General features: G+C 50.7%; 1 protein-coding gene across 1 annotated transcript; it reads left to right on the top strand.

The window, feature by feature from the left end:
• Positions 1-3097: 3097 nt before the first annotated feature.
• Positions 3098-14662, top strand: LOC138921812 (uncharacterized). Its single transcript, XM_070257203.1, has 4 exons — positions 3098-3401; positions 7177-7336; positions 8062-8201; positions 8415-14662. The coding sequence occupies exons 1-4, from the start codon at positions 3243-3245 to the stop codon at positions 8697-8699; spliced, it is 744 nt and encodes a 247-aa protein (XP_070113304.1). The 5' UTR covers positions 3098-3242; the 3' UTR covers positions 8700-14662.
• Positions 14663-18143: the final 3481 nt, after the last annotated feature.

Below are 18143 nucleotides of genomic sequence, written 5' to 3'. Positions count from 1 at the left end.
ACATCCTGAACTCCCTTCTCCAATCAGACCACGATGTGCATTCTACCCTGAGGAGGCCATGTTGTTTCCGACCCCTGCTCCCGTGCACCTGCTCCTCCCTGGACCTTGAAACAGCCTCCTCTCTCTCCTGTGTAGCACGTCAACTCTGGGGCAGGACACGGTTCAGCCTGGTGCTTCGTCTCCTGACAGACTGGCCCGAGGGACGCAACCAAATCTCCCAGAGCCGTTTGCCAATTTCTCTATCAGAACACCACTGACATTGAGTCTTCTGGCAAAACCGGTCAGCAGACAAGGGAGTTTGTGAATTCCTCCAGCGGGAGTATTTCTGGAGATCTGCCACTGACAACCACTATTTCACTATCTACATGTGCACTTACAGAATACCCCTACATACCATGCTACATAAAGAGCGATCTGATCTTATTCTATAGGAGAAATTTGTGGGAACTTTGGAGAGGAGAGATGATATATATATACACATATGTGTGCATATATATCTAAACACTTAGGACGATTAGATTTATCAATTAGCATGCAGAAATGGCCATACATGAAAGTGATAAAGATGTGGAACTAACAATGGGAGAATTAGAAAGTGCCTGGAAGATGGGAACCTGGAACCTGGAAGGTGCTTTCCGTGGTCATTAGAAAATGCAGAGTCATACGAGCTGCTTTAGTGGGGGAATGGCGCAGGTAAGAGTGCAGGTTTGCTTTGAAACATGAAGGATGATGATAACAAAATGACAACTATAGTTAGGTGAGAGCTTGGTATGTACCAGGCACCAAGAAAGGGCTTTGCATTAACTCAACGCATCTTAGAACAGCCCAGTGAGACGGTTCTTATTGGCTCACTGCTTTAACTCATGAAGAAATAGAGGCACAATAATCATGTCACGTTACCCATCTGATGAGAGGAAGAGCTGGTGTATGAATCCAGGGAGCAAAGGTCCAGCCCGCATACAGATCCAGTAGCCAAAATGAGTAGTCGGTGAGTAGCGAATGCCGAATCTTCCCAGACAGGCAGGAGCCCAGGGCATTGGCCTGGGATGAAGTGTGAGTGGGGCTGGAAAGATTGGTGGCATAAAAATCAAGAGGGCATGGGTGATCCGAGAAGCAGGACCTGTGTGGTATTGGCCATCCTGTGGCAAGCACTGAGAGAGCCCAGCATGTGTCCATCCACAGAACCAGTCACAGAGATAAGCCTTAGTGCCAGGTGTTGAGAGAGCTGGCAGATCCTGGAGACAGGAGTCACATCAGGAGCTGGAGTTTCCCCTCTCTTCCCTCCACATGGCTTCAGTGATGGCTGAGAAAGCCTGCCACAACTCTCCTGCCCTCTGGAGCTTCCTCAGAGTGTGACCCACGATCCCAGCTCTGGAAGAGGTCAGCTATCAGCTTTCTGTGCGCTGGCAAACGACCAGCCTGACTCTAGCAGATAAGACCCCCATCGCGGCCAGTGGCTGTGTTCTGAGCACTGCCCAGATATCTGGCCGTCTGTTTCTGGTGTGTCCTTTCCTCATCCACAGTTTGGAACTCATGTTAACTTTTTGGATTTTGCCCTTTCTTCAGAGATCTACTTGAGGACTGGGAAGCCCTCTCTAACAGCAGCAGCGGATGCGAAATTCAAGGTATATTAGTCAGAGATGTGCAGAGGAACAGCAAGAATAGGAGTATGATAAGTTATGGGAAAGGAGACTTGTTATGAGGATTTTGGTCGCGCACCTGTGGAGGCTGAGAAGTCCCAGAGTCTCTCGTGTGCCAGCGGGAAAGCCAGGAAAGCTGGCGGCATAGTTTAGTCCCGGTCTGAAGGCCAGAGAAGCAGGGGAGCCGATGGGATCAATCCCGGGCCAAGGGCAGGAGAAGATGAGATGAGATGTTCCACCTCAAGCAGTGAGGCGGGCAAAAAGGAGGCATGTCTGCCTTCGTCCACCTTTTGTTGTATTCAGGCCTCAATGGACTGGATAATGCCCACGTACCTGGGGAGGGCGATCTTCCTTACTGCGGCCACCTCCTCAAATGCCAACCTCCTCCTGCAACACCCTCCCAGACACAAGCAGAAGCCATGTTTAATCTGAGCATCCCGTGGCCAGTCAAGGTCACATAGAAAAGCCACCACTGTGGTGGGTACGGCAACACCGTGGACTACTGCATGACACTGTTCCACACCTTCGCCGCCTCCCCACCCCCACCACGGCAAAAATGACTTTTTCTTTGGGCAGGATAGGGTTCGCGTTATTGTGTCCTTCCCAGAGGCACTGTCCACTCTGAGCGTGCAGTCCATCGAGCCTCATCCCGTGGCTATGTGGTCCACCAACCAAGGGAGAGTGCAGGTGAGTTGATCATTCAAGGTAGTCAGTGCTGGCGGGGCCGCGCCCCTCTTTTTGTCCAAGTCTCAAATTGAGAGCAGCTGCAAAAATTCCTCAGCAGATGGCCTCCTGAAAAGAAAGGGGTTTCCAACCTCACCTTCATAATCAGGAAGCTTAGTGACCTGGCAGCAGAGAAATGAAGTGCCCTTAACTTTCATCCTACAGCGACACAAGAAAGAACTGTGCTTGGGGTTGGGAGTGGGAACGTGAAACCAGAGGGGGACTCACAGAGGTAGTGCCTTATGCTTGGGCCTTGGCGAGTGGGCAAGAGTTCCAGAGGTTAAAGGTAGGAAAGGATATGACAATCCTGAAAGGGGTGGTTGGGAGTTGTTTGAATTCACTGATGGGACCAATCCTGGGAGGCTGCTATGAGTCACTCTGTTGCTGGTTTTTGCCTGCTCTTCCCAAACGTGTGCAACAGTAACCGTCTTGCCAAGATTGCGAGTGCCAACTTGGGGTCCTTCACACTGTGCCCAGCAAGTACTCCGTGATCCCAGAGATGGCAGGATTTCCCTGAATCGCCGCTCGGAGGTTTCTTCATGTCCATGTCGAAGAGCAAAGGGAAACTCACATCGACCTCTGGGGATGGGAGGAGTGAAGCATGGAAGGCTTCCTGGAAGAGGATGGCACGGAGCTAGGCTTGAAGAGCCTGAGTGATCAAGATTTCCAAAGTCTGAGGAGACAGGAAACTAAGGAAAAGATACGTGAAAAGCCTCGAAGCAGAGCTAGGCGTTGAGGGATGGACATAGAAGAAGAAAGAAAGAACAAGAAGAGCAAAGATTTCAGTCAATAAGCAGAGCCTTGGGACATGAGCGGGGTTTGCGCTCTTGGAGCTGGAGCGAGTGGCCAGTCTCGCTGTCAATCGTCGCAGACCCGCCAATGACGACGTGGGAAGGCGGGGCCAAAGGAACGCTGTCCAGGGAAGCGAAACGCTTGACCGGGCTCTTTAAAACGTGGATTGTGCAGCGCGGCTTCCGTGGACCGTTCCCCTCCGGGATGGGGGAACATGGCGGCTCCGTCTCCTGCTGTCCCCAAAGTGTAAGTTCCCTTGACTTCCTACTTGGCTGTCTGTAGGGTGATTGGAGGGAAGCGGGGGGACGGTGTGTGCTCAGCTCCTCTGACAGGCAGTGTGCCCGGGGCGGGCTTTTGGGTGGAGGGCAGAGAAGGCCCCTTAGCGGCGTCCGGGCCCCCGGTGGAGCTTGCGGCACAACCTGATGGAAGGCTCACCTCGTCTGCTCGTGGCGGTGTGGGCCTTGACCCCCCTGTTGGTGGTCTTCAGGACTGGAGGTGTCTGCAGCTTGGAGAGGAGGAAGGGGCTGGGGCGGAGGGCCGAGTGGCCGTGGGTCCAGGACGGGCCGTGGCCGTTGGCGGCCAGGGAGCGGGTGTGGCCTTTGGTTGTCCAGTGTCGCGGGCTGGAGGCTGGCCCCGGGTGTTTGTGGAAATCTGGGTCCTGTCCGTTTCCGTGAGCCCTTTCGTCAGGGTCGGGATTTCGGTGATTTTCGACTCGGACAGAGGGAGGTGACGCGCTCAGGGAGCGTGTGTGCGAGGGTGACAGCTGGTGGCCCATGGCCGCCTGCGAGCGCAGACTTGGGTTTCCCTGCCCAGCGTGAGTGCGCGTTTCCTTTCATTGGTTGCTCCCATTTCGGGATGCTCTTCTTCCCGTGCGGCTGAAAAAGAACGACACCCTGATAACGTCGGGGGAAAGAGTGAACAGCCGGCCTGCTCAGCTCAGGCTTGGCTTGTTCCCTGACCCCGCGAGTCCCCTTCAGTCAGCACTGCACGCTGTTTTACGTATTTCTGCAAAGCCCTTCTGCACCTAATGTCATCGCGCTGAGTGGAGAGTGGCCCAGACGCTGTCAGTGTGTTTGCATGCAAACTGTAGTGTTCCCTACACTTTTCCAGTGTGAAACCCAGCGGTGTGATGGGCGAGCCCTTGTTGCTTCGAGTCCCTGAGGGGCATCACGGCCCCGGGGCTTCTATTGCTGGTTTCATTCTGTAATCTCGTCCGTCCGTAGCGCGGGGTGTTTTTGTCTTCCTCGTGATTTTGTGGCCATTTGCATGTGTTTAATGTGGATTTCAGCTGGGTTTCCTAAGCATTCTTCAAACGATAGTCTCTTCCGTGTGCCCTTTGGGAAGTGATTTGTGCGGCTGAGCACCAGAAGTGTTCCAGTCTGTGTGAAGGCCCCTTAGCCACCCTTGTCAGCCAGGACTGGACCCTGCTGGGCACTGAATTTTGCATGTCCTTCCTCATGCGTTTAATGAGGAGGTCCTGGCCCTCCCCATAAACGTCCTTTAAATGGTTTCGGGGAAATTTTAATTTACAGAGCTGGAATGTACCCTCTGATAGAGTGTCATAAGTTTATAATGTAATTGCGTGTTTGACCTGATTTATATTGTTCTATTCTGGTGTTTCTCCGTCTTCCTAACTTTTCTTAAAAACTCCACGTTCTGAGGTCCTCTCCACGTACAGGGCCGAACTTTCAGTTGGCTGAGTCCTTGTTGTTTTACGACAGCGAATGCTCTTAACCGTATGTTGACGTGCGTCCCTGGCCCGGGGTGGGATTGTGTTTTACGGAACAATGGCATTTGGGGTCATTTTATTCTGTTAAAGATACGTCCTGATCCTTTTCGTAAGCTTTGTGTTAAAGTTTTTCATGTCACCTTCGATTGACAAATGAGGACAAGATGGTCCTAATTGTGTCTGTGCGTTTTGCTTTACGACACTTAGCGGCTTCAAGCGGTCTGCTAGCCTAATCTTGCATTTTATTTACTGTTAAGGGTTTTTCATACCATTAAAGTTTTGAAATTTTAGCTTTTACGTTTCTTATTTCATAGCTCTAATAAAAATTAAGAAAGGTTTGTTTTCAATGTTAAAAATTCACACGTTGTCGATCTGGCTGAGCGGCGCTGTTTTACGACACTGAATTCCCGGAAGTGCGCCTCACTGGTCAACACTGGAAGTCATTTGGGTTCTTCGGGGATTTCATTTCCAGCAATCATTGTGTGTTGCGTGTCGCGTTATTCGATTGGGTTCTGTCCTGAGTCCTTTCATGCATTTCCTGTTAAAATCGTGGGGCATTTTCCACTTACAGAGATGGAAATTCACCTCCAGAATGAGTGCTGTTAAGAGGGAATGGCCCTTGCAGGTCATCGGGCATGCTTATGTCTATTACTGGAGGGCAATAATTGTGCATTTATTCCGTTGTCATTTCTTTAAACGTTGGCCTGGTTCCTCCTTCCCTGGTGTTGTCCCAGAGAAGAAACGTTTTGTGTAGTTTCTATGTACAGAAAAGCAGGATAGGCCAATTCATGTCCTGACCGGTCTGCCCCAGGACCACTGCTATCCCATCTGTTTGAGGTCCTGGGCCAGACTGCGAGTACCATTGCCCCACCCCCACGTCAAAGGGTGCTGTCCTTGCCTCTTTGCACACAAGTGCTGACTGTGCCTTAGTGGCTCAAAGTGTTACAATGTCGGGTTAAGAAATCGACAGTGCCCGTGTGTTTATCCTCATGCCTCCGTCCTGCGACATCCACTGTGTATTCAAGGGGAGAATTAAATTAAAGGAACATTGTTGTTTTCCTCAAAATCCTGAGGACACTATCGCCTGACAGTAACCTCAGAATTGTCAAGGAAAACAACTACTTCCTCTACATAATGGTGATGGTTGAGTTGGCTTATGAGCCTTCTTGCAGGTTGATTCTTGATACTGACTTGAATTATGTATGTTAGCTCATGTAGAGATGATTTAATGACTTGAATATTGGTGGGGCATTGGTGTTCTCTAAATCCACCTTGATCACATTTAGAAATGGGACAGATGTATTGCTGGTATTTGCTTTACTGGTTGTATTGCTGGTCTTCCTTTATCTGCACAGTTGGTACTGGCAGGAATACCAATTTCCGGAATTGGGACACTCACTCACCTCGCCGGTGAGTCCTGCCTTTTCAGGCAGAGCCCCAGACCTGGATCAATACCTACGTGTGGAATGAAGGTGCTTTTAATCCGTGCCCATTGCCCATAGTACAGTAGGACGTATTGCAAATTAAGAGCAAATTCCCCAATCTGTGTATTTCCAGATGTCCGGTTGTTTCCGTTGTTTTGTCCTCAAAGACCTATGTTCGATATCGGATGGTAGTAACGTTATGTACTATATGAAATTCTTCATGAAATTGTTCTGGATTCAGTTAGCTCATGCCTAGTTTTAGCAGTCTTTGAACTTAATCTTTTACCAATTACTGAGACTAATATAACGACCCAGTTGTCTAATGTGCATCTCATGGTCTATTAAGTAGAAGACAGAACCCATGTGAATGAATTGTTACCTGTAATCTTACGTGGCATGTAAGTGTCAGTAATTGGGAACACAGTGAGAGCAGGCACACATTCCAAAGGTTTGTTACCATCCTTTTATGTGTGAGTCAGTTCCCTTATTACTGAACAGAAAAAATGGAGTTGGGAGACCCCGGCCCCCCCCACCCCCCCCCCCCCCCGCCTTCTAGCCAGTCACTGGTCACACCTGTCAACATAATGTTGAGTGAATCCCATCCGTGTTTGATTAAAGCGGGATGAACCCTGGTTCACTTGAAGGGGCAATGAGGCCTCTAAAGCAGTGGTCTTATCTTGTGGTTTGACTCATGGAGCGCCTGTCTCACAGTGTCTTTCACTCTTTTGGCCTAGCTCACACAAGGTGCGTGAGTGGGTCCTCTGGCCTCACCGACCATTTTCAGAAATTTCTCAGGATAAGGGAAAGAACCAGTTCGCCTGAGCCGCTTGACTTATATGAGTTGGCAAGTAAACTGTTTTTCCTGCAGTTGTGCTGGGCTGTCCACCCAAAGTCAAGTCTCCTTGCAGATTTCTACCATCACCATCCCCTTCAGGACCTGTGGTGGCAAAGTCCAGTCCAGGTCATCCTGTGGGCCTGTACGGAGAAGAGAGTGGAACTGGAACCAACTGTCAAGAGCAGGCAGACAAGTAAGTGCCATCTCGTGTGATGGGAGGCCACAGGTGTTGGGGGGAGGGTAGCACTGATCTCCTGTTAGCTGTAGCGCTATTTCAGATGGTGTGGAAATCCCTTCCCTGAGTGTCTAAGAGGGGAATTTCCGGGAACGTCGGGGGCACTCCCTGGGCACTGCTTATGAACCCCATGTCAGAGATGCTAGGTCTACCGCCAATTTCTGGGCTAGTCAGTGGCGTCTTTTTCCAGTCCCTATTGGTGTTCCTCTGTTTCCTGGGGGTGCCACTGTTACAGACACCTTGACTTTATTAGACTGTCAGATTTCAAAAAGAACCGATGTTGACATTTTCACGTCAAGGTTTTGATCTGTCTTATCCTTTGGAAAACCTTTGCCAGACCAGGCAGAAGCAGGATGGACTAGATGGGACGGTCAAACACAACCTTCAGGAATCCAAAGATTGTGGGAGATTGCTCATGTGCTTTTTATCTCGGGTGTGAGATCGTGGATTTGGATGTGATTTAAGACCGGGTCTAAGTGGGAAACGGGGGAGAAGGTGAGACCCGTCCACCAAGTGGGTGCCAGACAATGGCAATCTGCCAGTCTACCCCGGTTGTGGGTGGGTGAGCATTTACGTAGCAGTGGTCCTGCAGGCATAGTCTAGCAATTGAAGTAATGAATAGGTCCGTACTTGCTCACGCGCTTACCCCTCCGTACGTTGTTGGCCACTTTGTTGCCTAGCAGATGTTGCTGCGACCAGACGTTGTGTTTCGTGGACAATAGATTTCTGGTATCTGAGTGAGAAAGACCCTTGGCCCTTTCTAGCTCTCATCTTTGAGCTTGAGTTTCCACAGATGGAGATGGGGAGCACACCTTGCTATCAGGTATGTTGTGAGAATCAAGTGTGATGATCCTTGTAAGTGCTCGGCATGCAGCGGGTCCTGAAGGAAGTAGCTGAGCACTTCCAGAATCCGTAGATTAGAGCAGACCCTTGTGGCTTGGTTGAGGTCCTCTCCCTCCCTGTGAGCCCCCGCTTCCACTTCAGTTCTTGAGACCCTAGGCGTCATTTCAACGAAATGTTTTGTTTCCTTTCACAGGACCAGCAAATTTCCTCAGCGATTCCTTCAATCTCTCTAGAAACCAACTTCTCTACTTCTCCTGTGATGCCAGGGGAAAGCCGGGCAATTCGGACTTTGCCTTCTCTGAGCTGCAGTCTTTCCGGCCAACATGGACACCTTTCGTCAAAGCTGATGTGGCTCAGCACCAAGTTCAGGCTGGAGGCTTCTTGTTCACTGGCAGTGCCACCAAGATCTCTTCTGTTCCCTGTCTGTATAAAGTCACTTGTTTTCTGGGGGGTGGTTAATTTGTTGAAACTTAAGTGAAGAGTTTGGGTAATTGGGAGGGAGTTCTTGATACAAATCTGCACTAGGTAAGGTGCGTTCCAAGACGCTTCTGCCCTTTAGTCTCATGGATGGCTCTGGTTCCCGGTTCCTCTATTGCTTTATTGGCACAGGTTTCATCCAGAAGGTCGCATCACAGAAGCTGAAGTTCACTCACCAAGGGTGAAAACAATCCACATTTCTTTGTGAGTAGAGACTAAAGTATGTTGCCTTTATGCAGCCCACTGACACTTCAAAGTCATTCTTGATCCTTCTGATTGGTTGGATCACATAAGATTTGCAGAAGATAGGGGTCATTATGTTGTCTGCCCAGTGAAAACCTGAGACCTGAGATACTTAGAAATACCTGTGCTCAAGCCCATGTTCCTTCACCAAGTGACATGACAGTGACCATCACTGGCCTGGTTGCTAGTCAAAAACTCAACTTGTGAAACTTAACCGTAACTGCGATGCCTTCTTCCCCTTCCACATACACTAGGGCCCGCTGCCCAGGACATTCATTTGAGGTCCCTTCATGGCGGGAGGGGTGCGAAAGACCTAGATGAATGGTTTCAGGGTCAATCTGCTGAGTATTGGCACTTGAAAACAAGTGACGGCTTTGAGGATTCCAAAAGAGTGACTCTAATTGATGACATTCTCAAAATCAAGACTCTCAGGGAAAGAGAAGCTGATCGGGTTCTCTCCCAGGAGTTCGTTCTGAGGCGAGCCATGTCACTCACCCAGTGAGACATGTACTCATGAATGTCTGCTCACTCCTGGGAGTGTTAATGTGCTGTAGCTTTTGGTGTGAAGTATTCCATGTCAAAGTCGCGTTTGCCATATGTATTTTTTCATTCCTCTTGTTGCTGTGGGGGTTGGAAAGAGAAGGGATTATATTGGACCCCTTAAGGGTAGGCTCCTGAAATGGAGTGTATTCCTTGTTATACTGGTTCCCTGTTCTGTGCAAAATGTCTATGGCGGAATAGTATTCCATTGTATGTATGTACCACATTTTCTTTACCCACTGATCTGTTGATGGACACTGAGCCTGTTCCGTGTGTCGGCTGTTGTGAAGAGTGCGCCATTGAACACCGGGGTGCAGACACGGCTTTGAGACAGTGATTTCGTTTCCATTGGCTGTACACCCAGGGCTGGGATTGCCGGATCATGGGGTGGCTCTCCTTTTACTTCTTGAGGAACTTGCATACTGTTTTCCATTGTGGCTGAAGCAGTTTACATGGGGGAACACTTCTTGAACTAAAGAGATTTCGTGACTGGTTCTCCAGCCACTTCTGATTGTCTGTTCTCTTGAGGAGAAGAATGATGGAGGTTGGAGGCTCTGGTGGGGAAGGGGGTTCTGTGATCAGGAAAGATGGAAGGACTAACTCCTTGCTTCCGGTGCTTGAAGCCTAGAGCTGGGAAGGGGGCTGGACAGAGTGTCCTCTGTAGAGCTGCTCTCAGAGCAGGAGGACAGAGCAGAGAGGAGGGTATGCGCCCTCAGTGTCAAAGGCGTGTTGGCCTTTGTATGTTCCAGAGTGCCTCCTGCCCGCTGGCCCATCCATGGCACTACCAGGGATCAGCATGGCTGGAGGATAAAAGATAACAATGCAGATGGTTGAGTGTGACATGAGAACATACGGCCCTCTGGCCAAGATGAAATTTTGACGATGGGGACTGTTGCTGACTTGTGCAATAGGAGTATTTTGGACTTTGCTGCTGAGGAATGCTTTGCTGTTTCTGCCTGATTCTGTGCAATGACTTAGCCTGTGAATAATGGCTCGAGGAACATTGGCTCTTTGCCCTCCTACGTTGTTGTGTAGTACATTAACATGAGGGAGTCTTCTGAGAGAGAACTGCTGTTGTCTCCGGGGAATAATCGCTCTTGGTTGAGGTGCCCAGTCACTCTTTCGTATTGTTGATGAGCTGTGTCCCCATGGAGAGAATGATGAAAGCGAGCTGCTGTTGCTGCTGTTATATTTCCACAAACCACGCTGACACTTCTTCCTTCCACCATCACATGACTCAGTTGCCTTTTTCAAGTCGCCCAAAAAGCGCATGATGGCAATGGCCGAATGTGGGGTGTGGGAAATTCTGGGTCCCTGGGGAGAAATTGGCCATGGCCCGCCGTCAGGCTTGCGTGCTCTGACATGAAGGTGCTGAACAGAATGTCGTCCACCATGCAGGGCGATGGCATCTTAGGAGTCATTAGGGATGCTGAATTTCTGGATGGGAGTTGGGCTGGAGCTTTAGCCAAGCGTTACCATGTGAGCTGTCGGCACTCTTCCGCTGAGTACACTCTGCACATTGGTAGGAAGAGGAGAGTCACTGGGCCCTGTCCATGAACAGTAGATGAGGCCGTGGACATTTAGATCCTCATGGGTGTGTGCCGATAAGGCTGGATGTCCAGGAACGTGCCTGGCGAGCTCTCCAGGCTGGAGGATTTTGCCCTCCTATTCTTCATTGCTGAATAGGACAGCATGTAGTCAGTGGCTCTGGCTGTCCCTTCCCCTGTTTCTGTGAGAAGGTGTTGCTGCTTGGTGGTCAGCCCCTCTGCCCCTTTGGTCTTCTCACAGGGGTGGTGATGTTGCCTCGAGGGGACGTTGTGTGCACTCTCAGGGAAGTGGGTGCTGTCCACAACGGTGAGGGGCGTCGGCACAGGGTTGGGTGCTGCAGCTATGGAGGGGCAAGAGGGTGAGGACAGTCGCAATTAGAGGAGAGGAGACCCCCTCTGTGTTTCCTATTTCAGGCTTTTGATTTCTCCGCATTGGTGAAGTCTGGGGCTGGCACAGAAGTACCTAGCGGAGATATGACGACACTCTGAGGGTAGGAGGAAAACTTGAGAGTGTGGAGGACAAGGGACTTTGGTGCGACAGTCGTGAAGGGCATGGTGGGCGCAGGGCTGTGTCTCGTGTCCCCTATGTGCCTTCTCCCACACCACCTTAGGGTCAGCATAGCGGTGGGACAGGAGGTCACAGTGGACACTGATGGACATGCTGTGAGAAAATATGGCTCCCTTGTCAAGTTAAGACGTTTATTCTGCCAACAGGGTTTTACTTTCCATTTTCCCAGGGAACTGAGTGTTTGTCTGCAGGTGGAGTCAGAGGCTTGATCTCTGTGTGTTGTGACACACAGCAGGTGACATGACACTTGGTAGGAGGAGAGGACTCAGATGGTTGTCTCTGGTGAATAATCGCTCTTGGTAGAGGTGCCCAGTCACTCTTTCGTGCTGTTGATGAGTTGTGTCCCCATGGAGAGAATGATGAAAGCGAGCTGCTGTTGCTGCTGTGATATTTCCACAGACCACGCAGACACTTCTTCCTTCCACCATCACATGACTCAATTGCCTTTTTCAAGTCCCTCAAAAAGCGCATGCCGGCAATGGCCGAATGTGGGGTGTGGGAAATTCTGGGTCCCTGGGGAGAAATTGGCCGTGGCCCGCCGTCAGGCTTGCGTGCTCTGACATGAAGGTGCTGAACAGAATGTCGTCCACCATGCAGGGCGATGGCATCTTAGGAGTCATTAGGGATGCTGAATTTCTGGATGGGAGTTGGGCTGGAGCTTTAGCCAAGCGTTTGCAGGTGAGCTGTCGGCACTCTTCCGCTGAGTACACTCTGCACATTGGTAGGAAGAGGAGAGTCACTGGGCCCTGTCCATGAACAGTAGATGAGGCCGTGGACATTTAGATCCTCATGGATGTGCGCAGATGAGCCTGGATATCCAGGAATGTGCCTGGTGAGCTCTCCAGGCTGGAGGATTTTGCCCACCTATTCTTCATTGCTGAATAGGACAGCATGTAGTCAGTGGCTCTGGCTGTCCCTTCCCCTGTTTCTGTGAGAAGGTTTTGCTGCTTGGTGGTCTGCCCCTCTGCCCTTCTGGTCCTCTCACAGGGGTGGTGATGTTGCCTTGAGGGGACCTTGTGTGCACTCTCAGGGAAGTGGGTGCTGTCCACAACGGTGAGGGGCGTCGGCACAGTGTTGGATGCTGCAGCTATGGAGGGGCAAGCGGATGTGGACAGTTGCAGTTTGAGAAGAGGACGCCTCCTCTGGTTTTCCTATATTTCGCTGTTGATTTCTCTCCATTGCTGAAGTCTGAGGCGGGCACATAAGTGCCGAGTGGAGATATAAGCACACTGTGAGAGTAGAATGAAAAATTGAGAGTGTGAAGGAAAAGGGACTTTGGTGTGACAGCTGTGATGGGCATCGTGGGTTCAGGGCTGTGTCTCGTGTCCCCTACATACATTCTCCCGCACTACCTTTGGGTCATCTTATCCGTGGGCCAGAAGGTCACAGTGGACACTGATGGACGTGATATGAGATAATATGGCTCCCTTGTCCAGTTAAGATGTTTATTGTGGTGACAACTGTCATTTTCCGTTTTCCCAGCGAACTGAGTTTGTCTGCAGGTGAAGTCAGAGGGTTGATCTCTGTGTGTTGTGACACACAAGAGGTGACATGACACTTGGTAGGAGGAGAGGACTCTGATCCTGTTTTATGGCTAGTTCGTGTGCTGTCCTCTCAAAAGGGTGGAAAGAATGTGCAAATGTGGGCACTCCCGTACCATTTGAATGATCTCCTCTAGACCCCGCGGGATTCGAGTTTGCCCTCTCAGTCCATCGTGCTGACTCCAGGAGCACAGTGTGTGGATTCCCGAGGGTGGCCGGTCAGGCCAGCTCCACGTTGATATTTGCCTTGGCCTTCTGAGCTTCCCTTGCCTCTCCTTCTTCATGCGCAGACCTAGCGTGCTGCTGCTTCTCCACTTCAGAGAACAGCCGTGGGCGCTGTGCAGTGAATCCTGGGGGGAGTCACTGCCTTTCTCAGTGTCCCCCAGCAGTCAGACACAGCGGCCTTCCAGAGTGCCGAAAGGCCCGTGGTCGAGCCAGCTCTCGGATCAACTGGGGGACTGTTGTCGTGGGGGCGTTGCTGAGCTGCCGTGTGTGAAATATGGTTAAAGCCGGGGACCACGCAGCTGGGCCACTTCTCCAGAGCCCAGGAGAGATGGGCTGGGTACTGAAAGATTTGCTACGTGTGTCCATTCTATGTTGTCTTCTTATTACACAAAATAATAATAATGGTAATTATTATTATTATTATTATTAGAGGGTGGAAGGAAACTTTGGAGGGGATGGGTCTGTTTATGGCACAGGTTTTGGTAATGGTTCACAGATGTCTACCTATTTCCACAGTCTTTAAATCATATACATTAAATATGTACAGCTCTTTTGGGTCATTCTTTCCTTCATCCCTCAAGAAAGTGGTTTCAGAAAATAATATTAAAGGCCCTCCCCTGACTACAGATGAGCGATCCCTCTCAAATGTCTTTAGCTTTAGGACTGAAGGGAAGACTGCTTCTCCATGGTTAAAGGGGTAACGGCGTTGACTGCGTGTGGATTCTTTTGGGCCTTGGACTTTCCACTTATATGGAGCCTTAGCATTGGCCGTGTGTAAGGATAACTTTTAGTCCACAGGGTGTTGACTTTCCTAGACTCACAGCGGTTCTCCAGAACCCATGAACTTCACCTGAAGGACTTCGACTCAGAGATGGGGCCTGTGACATCAGCTACTTGTCATGTGACCAGAAATTGATGTCGGGGTACTGTGACTTTGGCATTAGGTTGGACTTTGGGTTGTTTTCCTTGTTTACAACGTGTGCTTTTGTGCTTACTCAAGAAATCTTTTGAAATACTGTACATGTGGAGACGTGTCCAGATGTGTCTGTCCTGTCCGTGTATTCTACAGGGTGACCGCCGAGGTCTCAGGCTGAGTAGCCTTTCCAGTAGGAGCCTTTTCTCGGAGACCTTCCCTCACCCTCTGTTTACTGTGTGACTGAGTTCCCTGGCCATACCAACTCGGTGTGATACTTTTCTGCTATCCTCATTGCTGTGTCTTTACAATGTGTTTGCTGCTTCTGTTTCTTGCATTTTAAAGAACCCTTGTGTTCTCCCAATAAAATTCACTTGTTTCAGAAGATTCCACTTGTCGATTGTTTTCTTCGCAGTCAACACCCTCAGGTCAAGGGAGCTGCGGCTGTGCCATGTGCATCATCACTTGCACCGGGGCAGAGCTCTGTGCCATAGATCCTGAGGCATCAAGGACAGGGGCCTGGTGGCAGGGGAAGGGGCTCTCCAGGCCCTGATGGAAGTTCTCCCCTTTGTTAAGCTGGCCCCTGTGTTTAGAGACGTACTCCCCTACAGGTGGTGGGTAATCTAATGCCTCCCCTTATGGGGTGATCCTTTGAGCCACTTCTTGAAGGCCATCAGCACAGATGTGGGGACTGTGGAGTAAGGGTGGGAGGTCTTCTGATAGGTCCAGGGGTAAGGCGGGGTAGGGTAGTCAGCATGCTTCTAGAGAAGGTCCGTTCAGAAGTGGTTGGGTCTTTGGGTCTGGTTCCCTTCCTGGGATTTCATACACGTCTTGGGCTGCAGGTGTCAGCAAGTGTTCTTGCCATCCAGTCTACAGGGACCCAAGCTGCAATGTCCCATTTGTAACGGGAGTTCATCGTTACGCAAAGTTCAAATCACTTCTCTTTGTCCTCACTGCAACTGAACCTTTATCGATATCCCTTTTCTTACCCTCTCTGGTGTCACCGAATGAGTCTCACGTTCGAATGTGACCATTTCCCCTTTTGGCCTTAGTTCAGGTTAGCGGGTATGACGCTACCAGAGACATTGGCTTTTCCTCTTTGCCAAAGACCAGCAAATCACATTGCTGCTCTGATGGCGAGGTTCCCAGTTGACACCGGGAGTTCATTTCCTCAGAGGGGGGTCCGGGTTGGTGAGGGCGGGGCCGTGGGCGGTACCCAGCAACTGCGCAGTCTCTGCCCACAAAGGCTGTGGTCGCTCCAGCGCAGGCGCAGTAGGTACCCAAGGCAGTGGACGAGCGAGACGCCGGCGTGGCTCTAATGCCTGTTGGTGGAGGCCGGTCCAGAATCGCGGGAGGCGTGGCCAGAATCGGAGGGGAGGTGCTGAGGGTTTTCAGGAGGGGCGGTGGATGAGGACTGGGTCACAGGAGAAGACGTCAGGCCACTGGGCTCCATATGCATGGTGAAGGCGGGGGCTGCAGGGAGGGAAGTGGGGAGGATCCAAGTGCTCAGGCGCTGAGGCGTCCGCGTGGTGCCCCCCCTCCCTGTCCACCACCCACCTGTACTTCTGACATCCTCAGTCAACGTTGGCCTCCGGATGCCCCTTCTGGGAGGTTTTGTGAACACATTTTCCTGCTCATTCATGCGTCTGTCAACCCAAGATTTTTGGCCCACAGGCCACAGATACTGCCTCCAAGATTATTGGGAAGGCCCCAAACATCAGCCCACATAATTCACAGCAGCACATTCAACGAAGAATGCACCATGGCCAGGGAACGTCAGGGGAGTTCAATGCTAAGAAATGTATTCACTCACTGCGTTCAGAGAGAGAAAGAGGATATCATGCAATCACCTCCATAGATGTTGAAAAGATGAAAATCAGAGGAGTTATTATTTGACCAGAGGCGTTTGCTTTTAATCGATCGCCAACACCAGAAAATGGAGTTACCACTCTGATCCTTCCATCACTTTGTCTAACTTCATGTACCATTTAGTCAGGGCAATGACACTCACTTCAGTTTCTTAAGTCCTGTGTTTTTATGAGATAATGGTGCAGGTCAACCCCGTGGATTCCCACAACAGCTCGGCCCAAAGCCGATTTGGCACCTGTTGTTCCGCTTTAAAATACGTAGTTGAATAATGACTTCAGAGTTGGAATTCACGAATTAATGTATCTTTCATGTATTGGCACATTTAAGGGAAACATTTGCGCTGAGTTTATAGGCTTACTTTTGAAAATAAATAGAATTATTTAGTATTTGTTAAGGGTTTATTTACTAAGCCTTTTTGGTTGCTTTTTCTTATTCCCAAACCGCTGTTTCCTTGTCTCCCCCATCTCGACAAGTGGTAGTTCTTTCCTTCCTATTGTCCAAGCCAAACACCGTGGTGACCTCCTCAATGACCACGTTTCCTCATGGCCCACATTAGCTCCGTCAGCAAGTCCTCGGCTCTACGTTCAACAGCAACCAGAATGTGCCCGGGTCATTGCACCTCCGCTGTCACTGCCCTTGTCTGAGCCTCCATTACCACTCTCCTGGATTATTCTAATGGCCCCGTCAGTAGTGTCTCTTCTTCCTCCTTGCTCTATGCAGTCAGATCTTGTACATATCTTTGGTTGAACATCTGTACACATTTGTGCAGGGTAAAGAACTTGGGGTTCCCATTGCTGGGTCACAAGGGATGCTTATGTTTCGCTTTGGTAGATGCTGCCCAGGGTTATTCCCCATACGGGGGGAGGAATTTGCACTCCCTGCAGCGGTGCTGCTTCATTGTAAAGGCAAGGCAAGGTGAGGAATTGTGTGAGGAAGGAAACCCGGCCACAACCCCGCCCCGTGAATGCACCACGTGGATTCATTGTTGCACACTCCTTTTCAGTGGGGACATACCTGCTTTGTGTCATTGGAATGACAGAGTAGGTCCTAGAAAGTGTATGTGAGTAGATGCTGGTGGCAGACCATGAGTGGGATATGGCACTGCTGGTGAGCCCACAAGACAGAGGAGAAGAGCCCCTGTGGGCCAAGAAGAGCCAGGGCTGCCAATGGTGGGATGTGAGGGCAGTGCCTCCTGTGGTGGGATGTGAGGGCAGGGCTGCCTGGGGTGGGATGTGAGGGCATGGCCTGGGCTGAGCACCATGGGTGCTCCTTCCTTCCCCTCACCTCTGTCTACTCATGCATGCCTTGATGCGACCGAATTCCAGGGAGGCAGGGAGCAGGCAGGGAGTAGGAGTTTACCCCCATCCTTCTCTTCCTAAGTCTTCCTCGCTGTGGTCCCTGCTCTCCCTGCTGGAACAGGGTGCTCCAGCCAGCCCTCGACTCGAGAAGTCTCCCGGTGGAGACAGGTGTCCGTCTCCTATACCTGCCCCCACATTGGCTGCCTGTGCCCTGGAGAAAGGGTATTAGGGTAAGAAGACACAAATGGAAGCTATTGGATCTCCCCTCGGACGCACACTTGACTCATCTGCCCCAGTTTGACCTCCCCGCCCTGCAACTCTGCTCTCTGCTGGTTAGAGGTTCTGGTCCCCTAGGAAGAAACCCATCCCGTATGGGAGGAAATATTGGTTCCACTATACTTGAAGCCGCTCTTAGCTCCTGGAGCCTCTCAAAACAGGTGCTTGTGGTGTTTACGCTATAGAATGAGGCCGAGGAGGAATACGGATGAGACTCAGGGGGTCCCCTCAGGTGGCTTCTTATCCTCCAGTCCTGAGTAGGTCCCGACAGAGTACTGCAACCCCAGAAAGGAGCACCAAGGACTCAGACCCCAGGAGTGAAGGACTGAGCCTCCCCAGAGGGTAAGGCAAAAGGGCCGTGGAGTTGATGGAGAAGTCATAGCTAACAGGACCACCTCAGGGCTGTGTGCAGAAATGAGGACTGT

Source organism: Equus caballus, chromosome X, assembly GCF_041296265.1.
Source record: "Equus caballus isolate H_3958 breed thoroughbred chromosome X, TB-T2T, whole genome shotgun sequence".
NCBI lineage: Eukaryota > Metazoa > Chordata > Mammalia > Perissodactyla > Equidae > Equus > Equus caballus.
This window is presented reverse-complemented; position numbering and strand designations above follow the sequence as displayed.

Coding starts and splice junctions, on each gene's coding strand:
- LOC138921812 (XM_070257203.1), top strand. CDS start 3,243: ATGACGACGTGGGAAGGCGGGGCCAAAGGAACGCTGTCCAGGGAAGCG. Junction 3,402..7,176: donor TCTCCTGCTGTCCCCAAAGT/GTAAGTTCCCTT, acceptor TTTTTCCTGCAG/TTGTGCTGGGCTGTCCACCC. Junction 8,202..8,414: donor GGAGCACACCTTGCTATCAG/GTATGTTGTGAG, acceptor TTCCTTTCACAG/GACCAGCAAATTTCCTCAGC.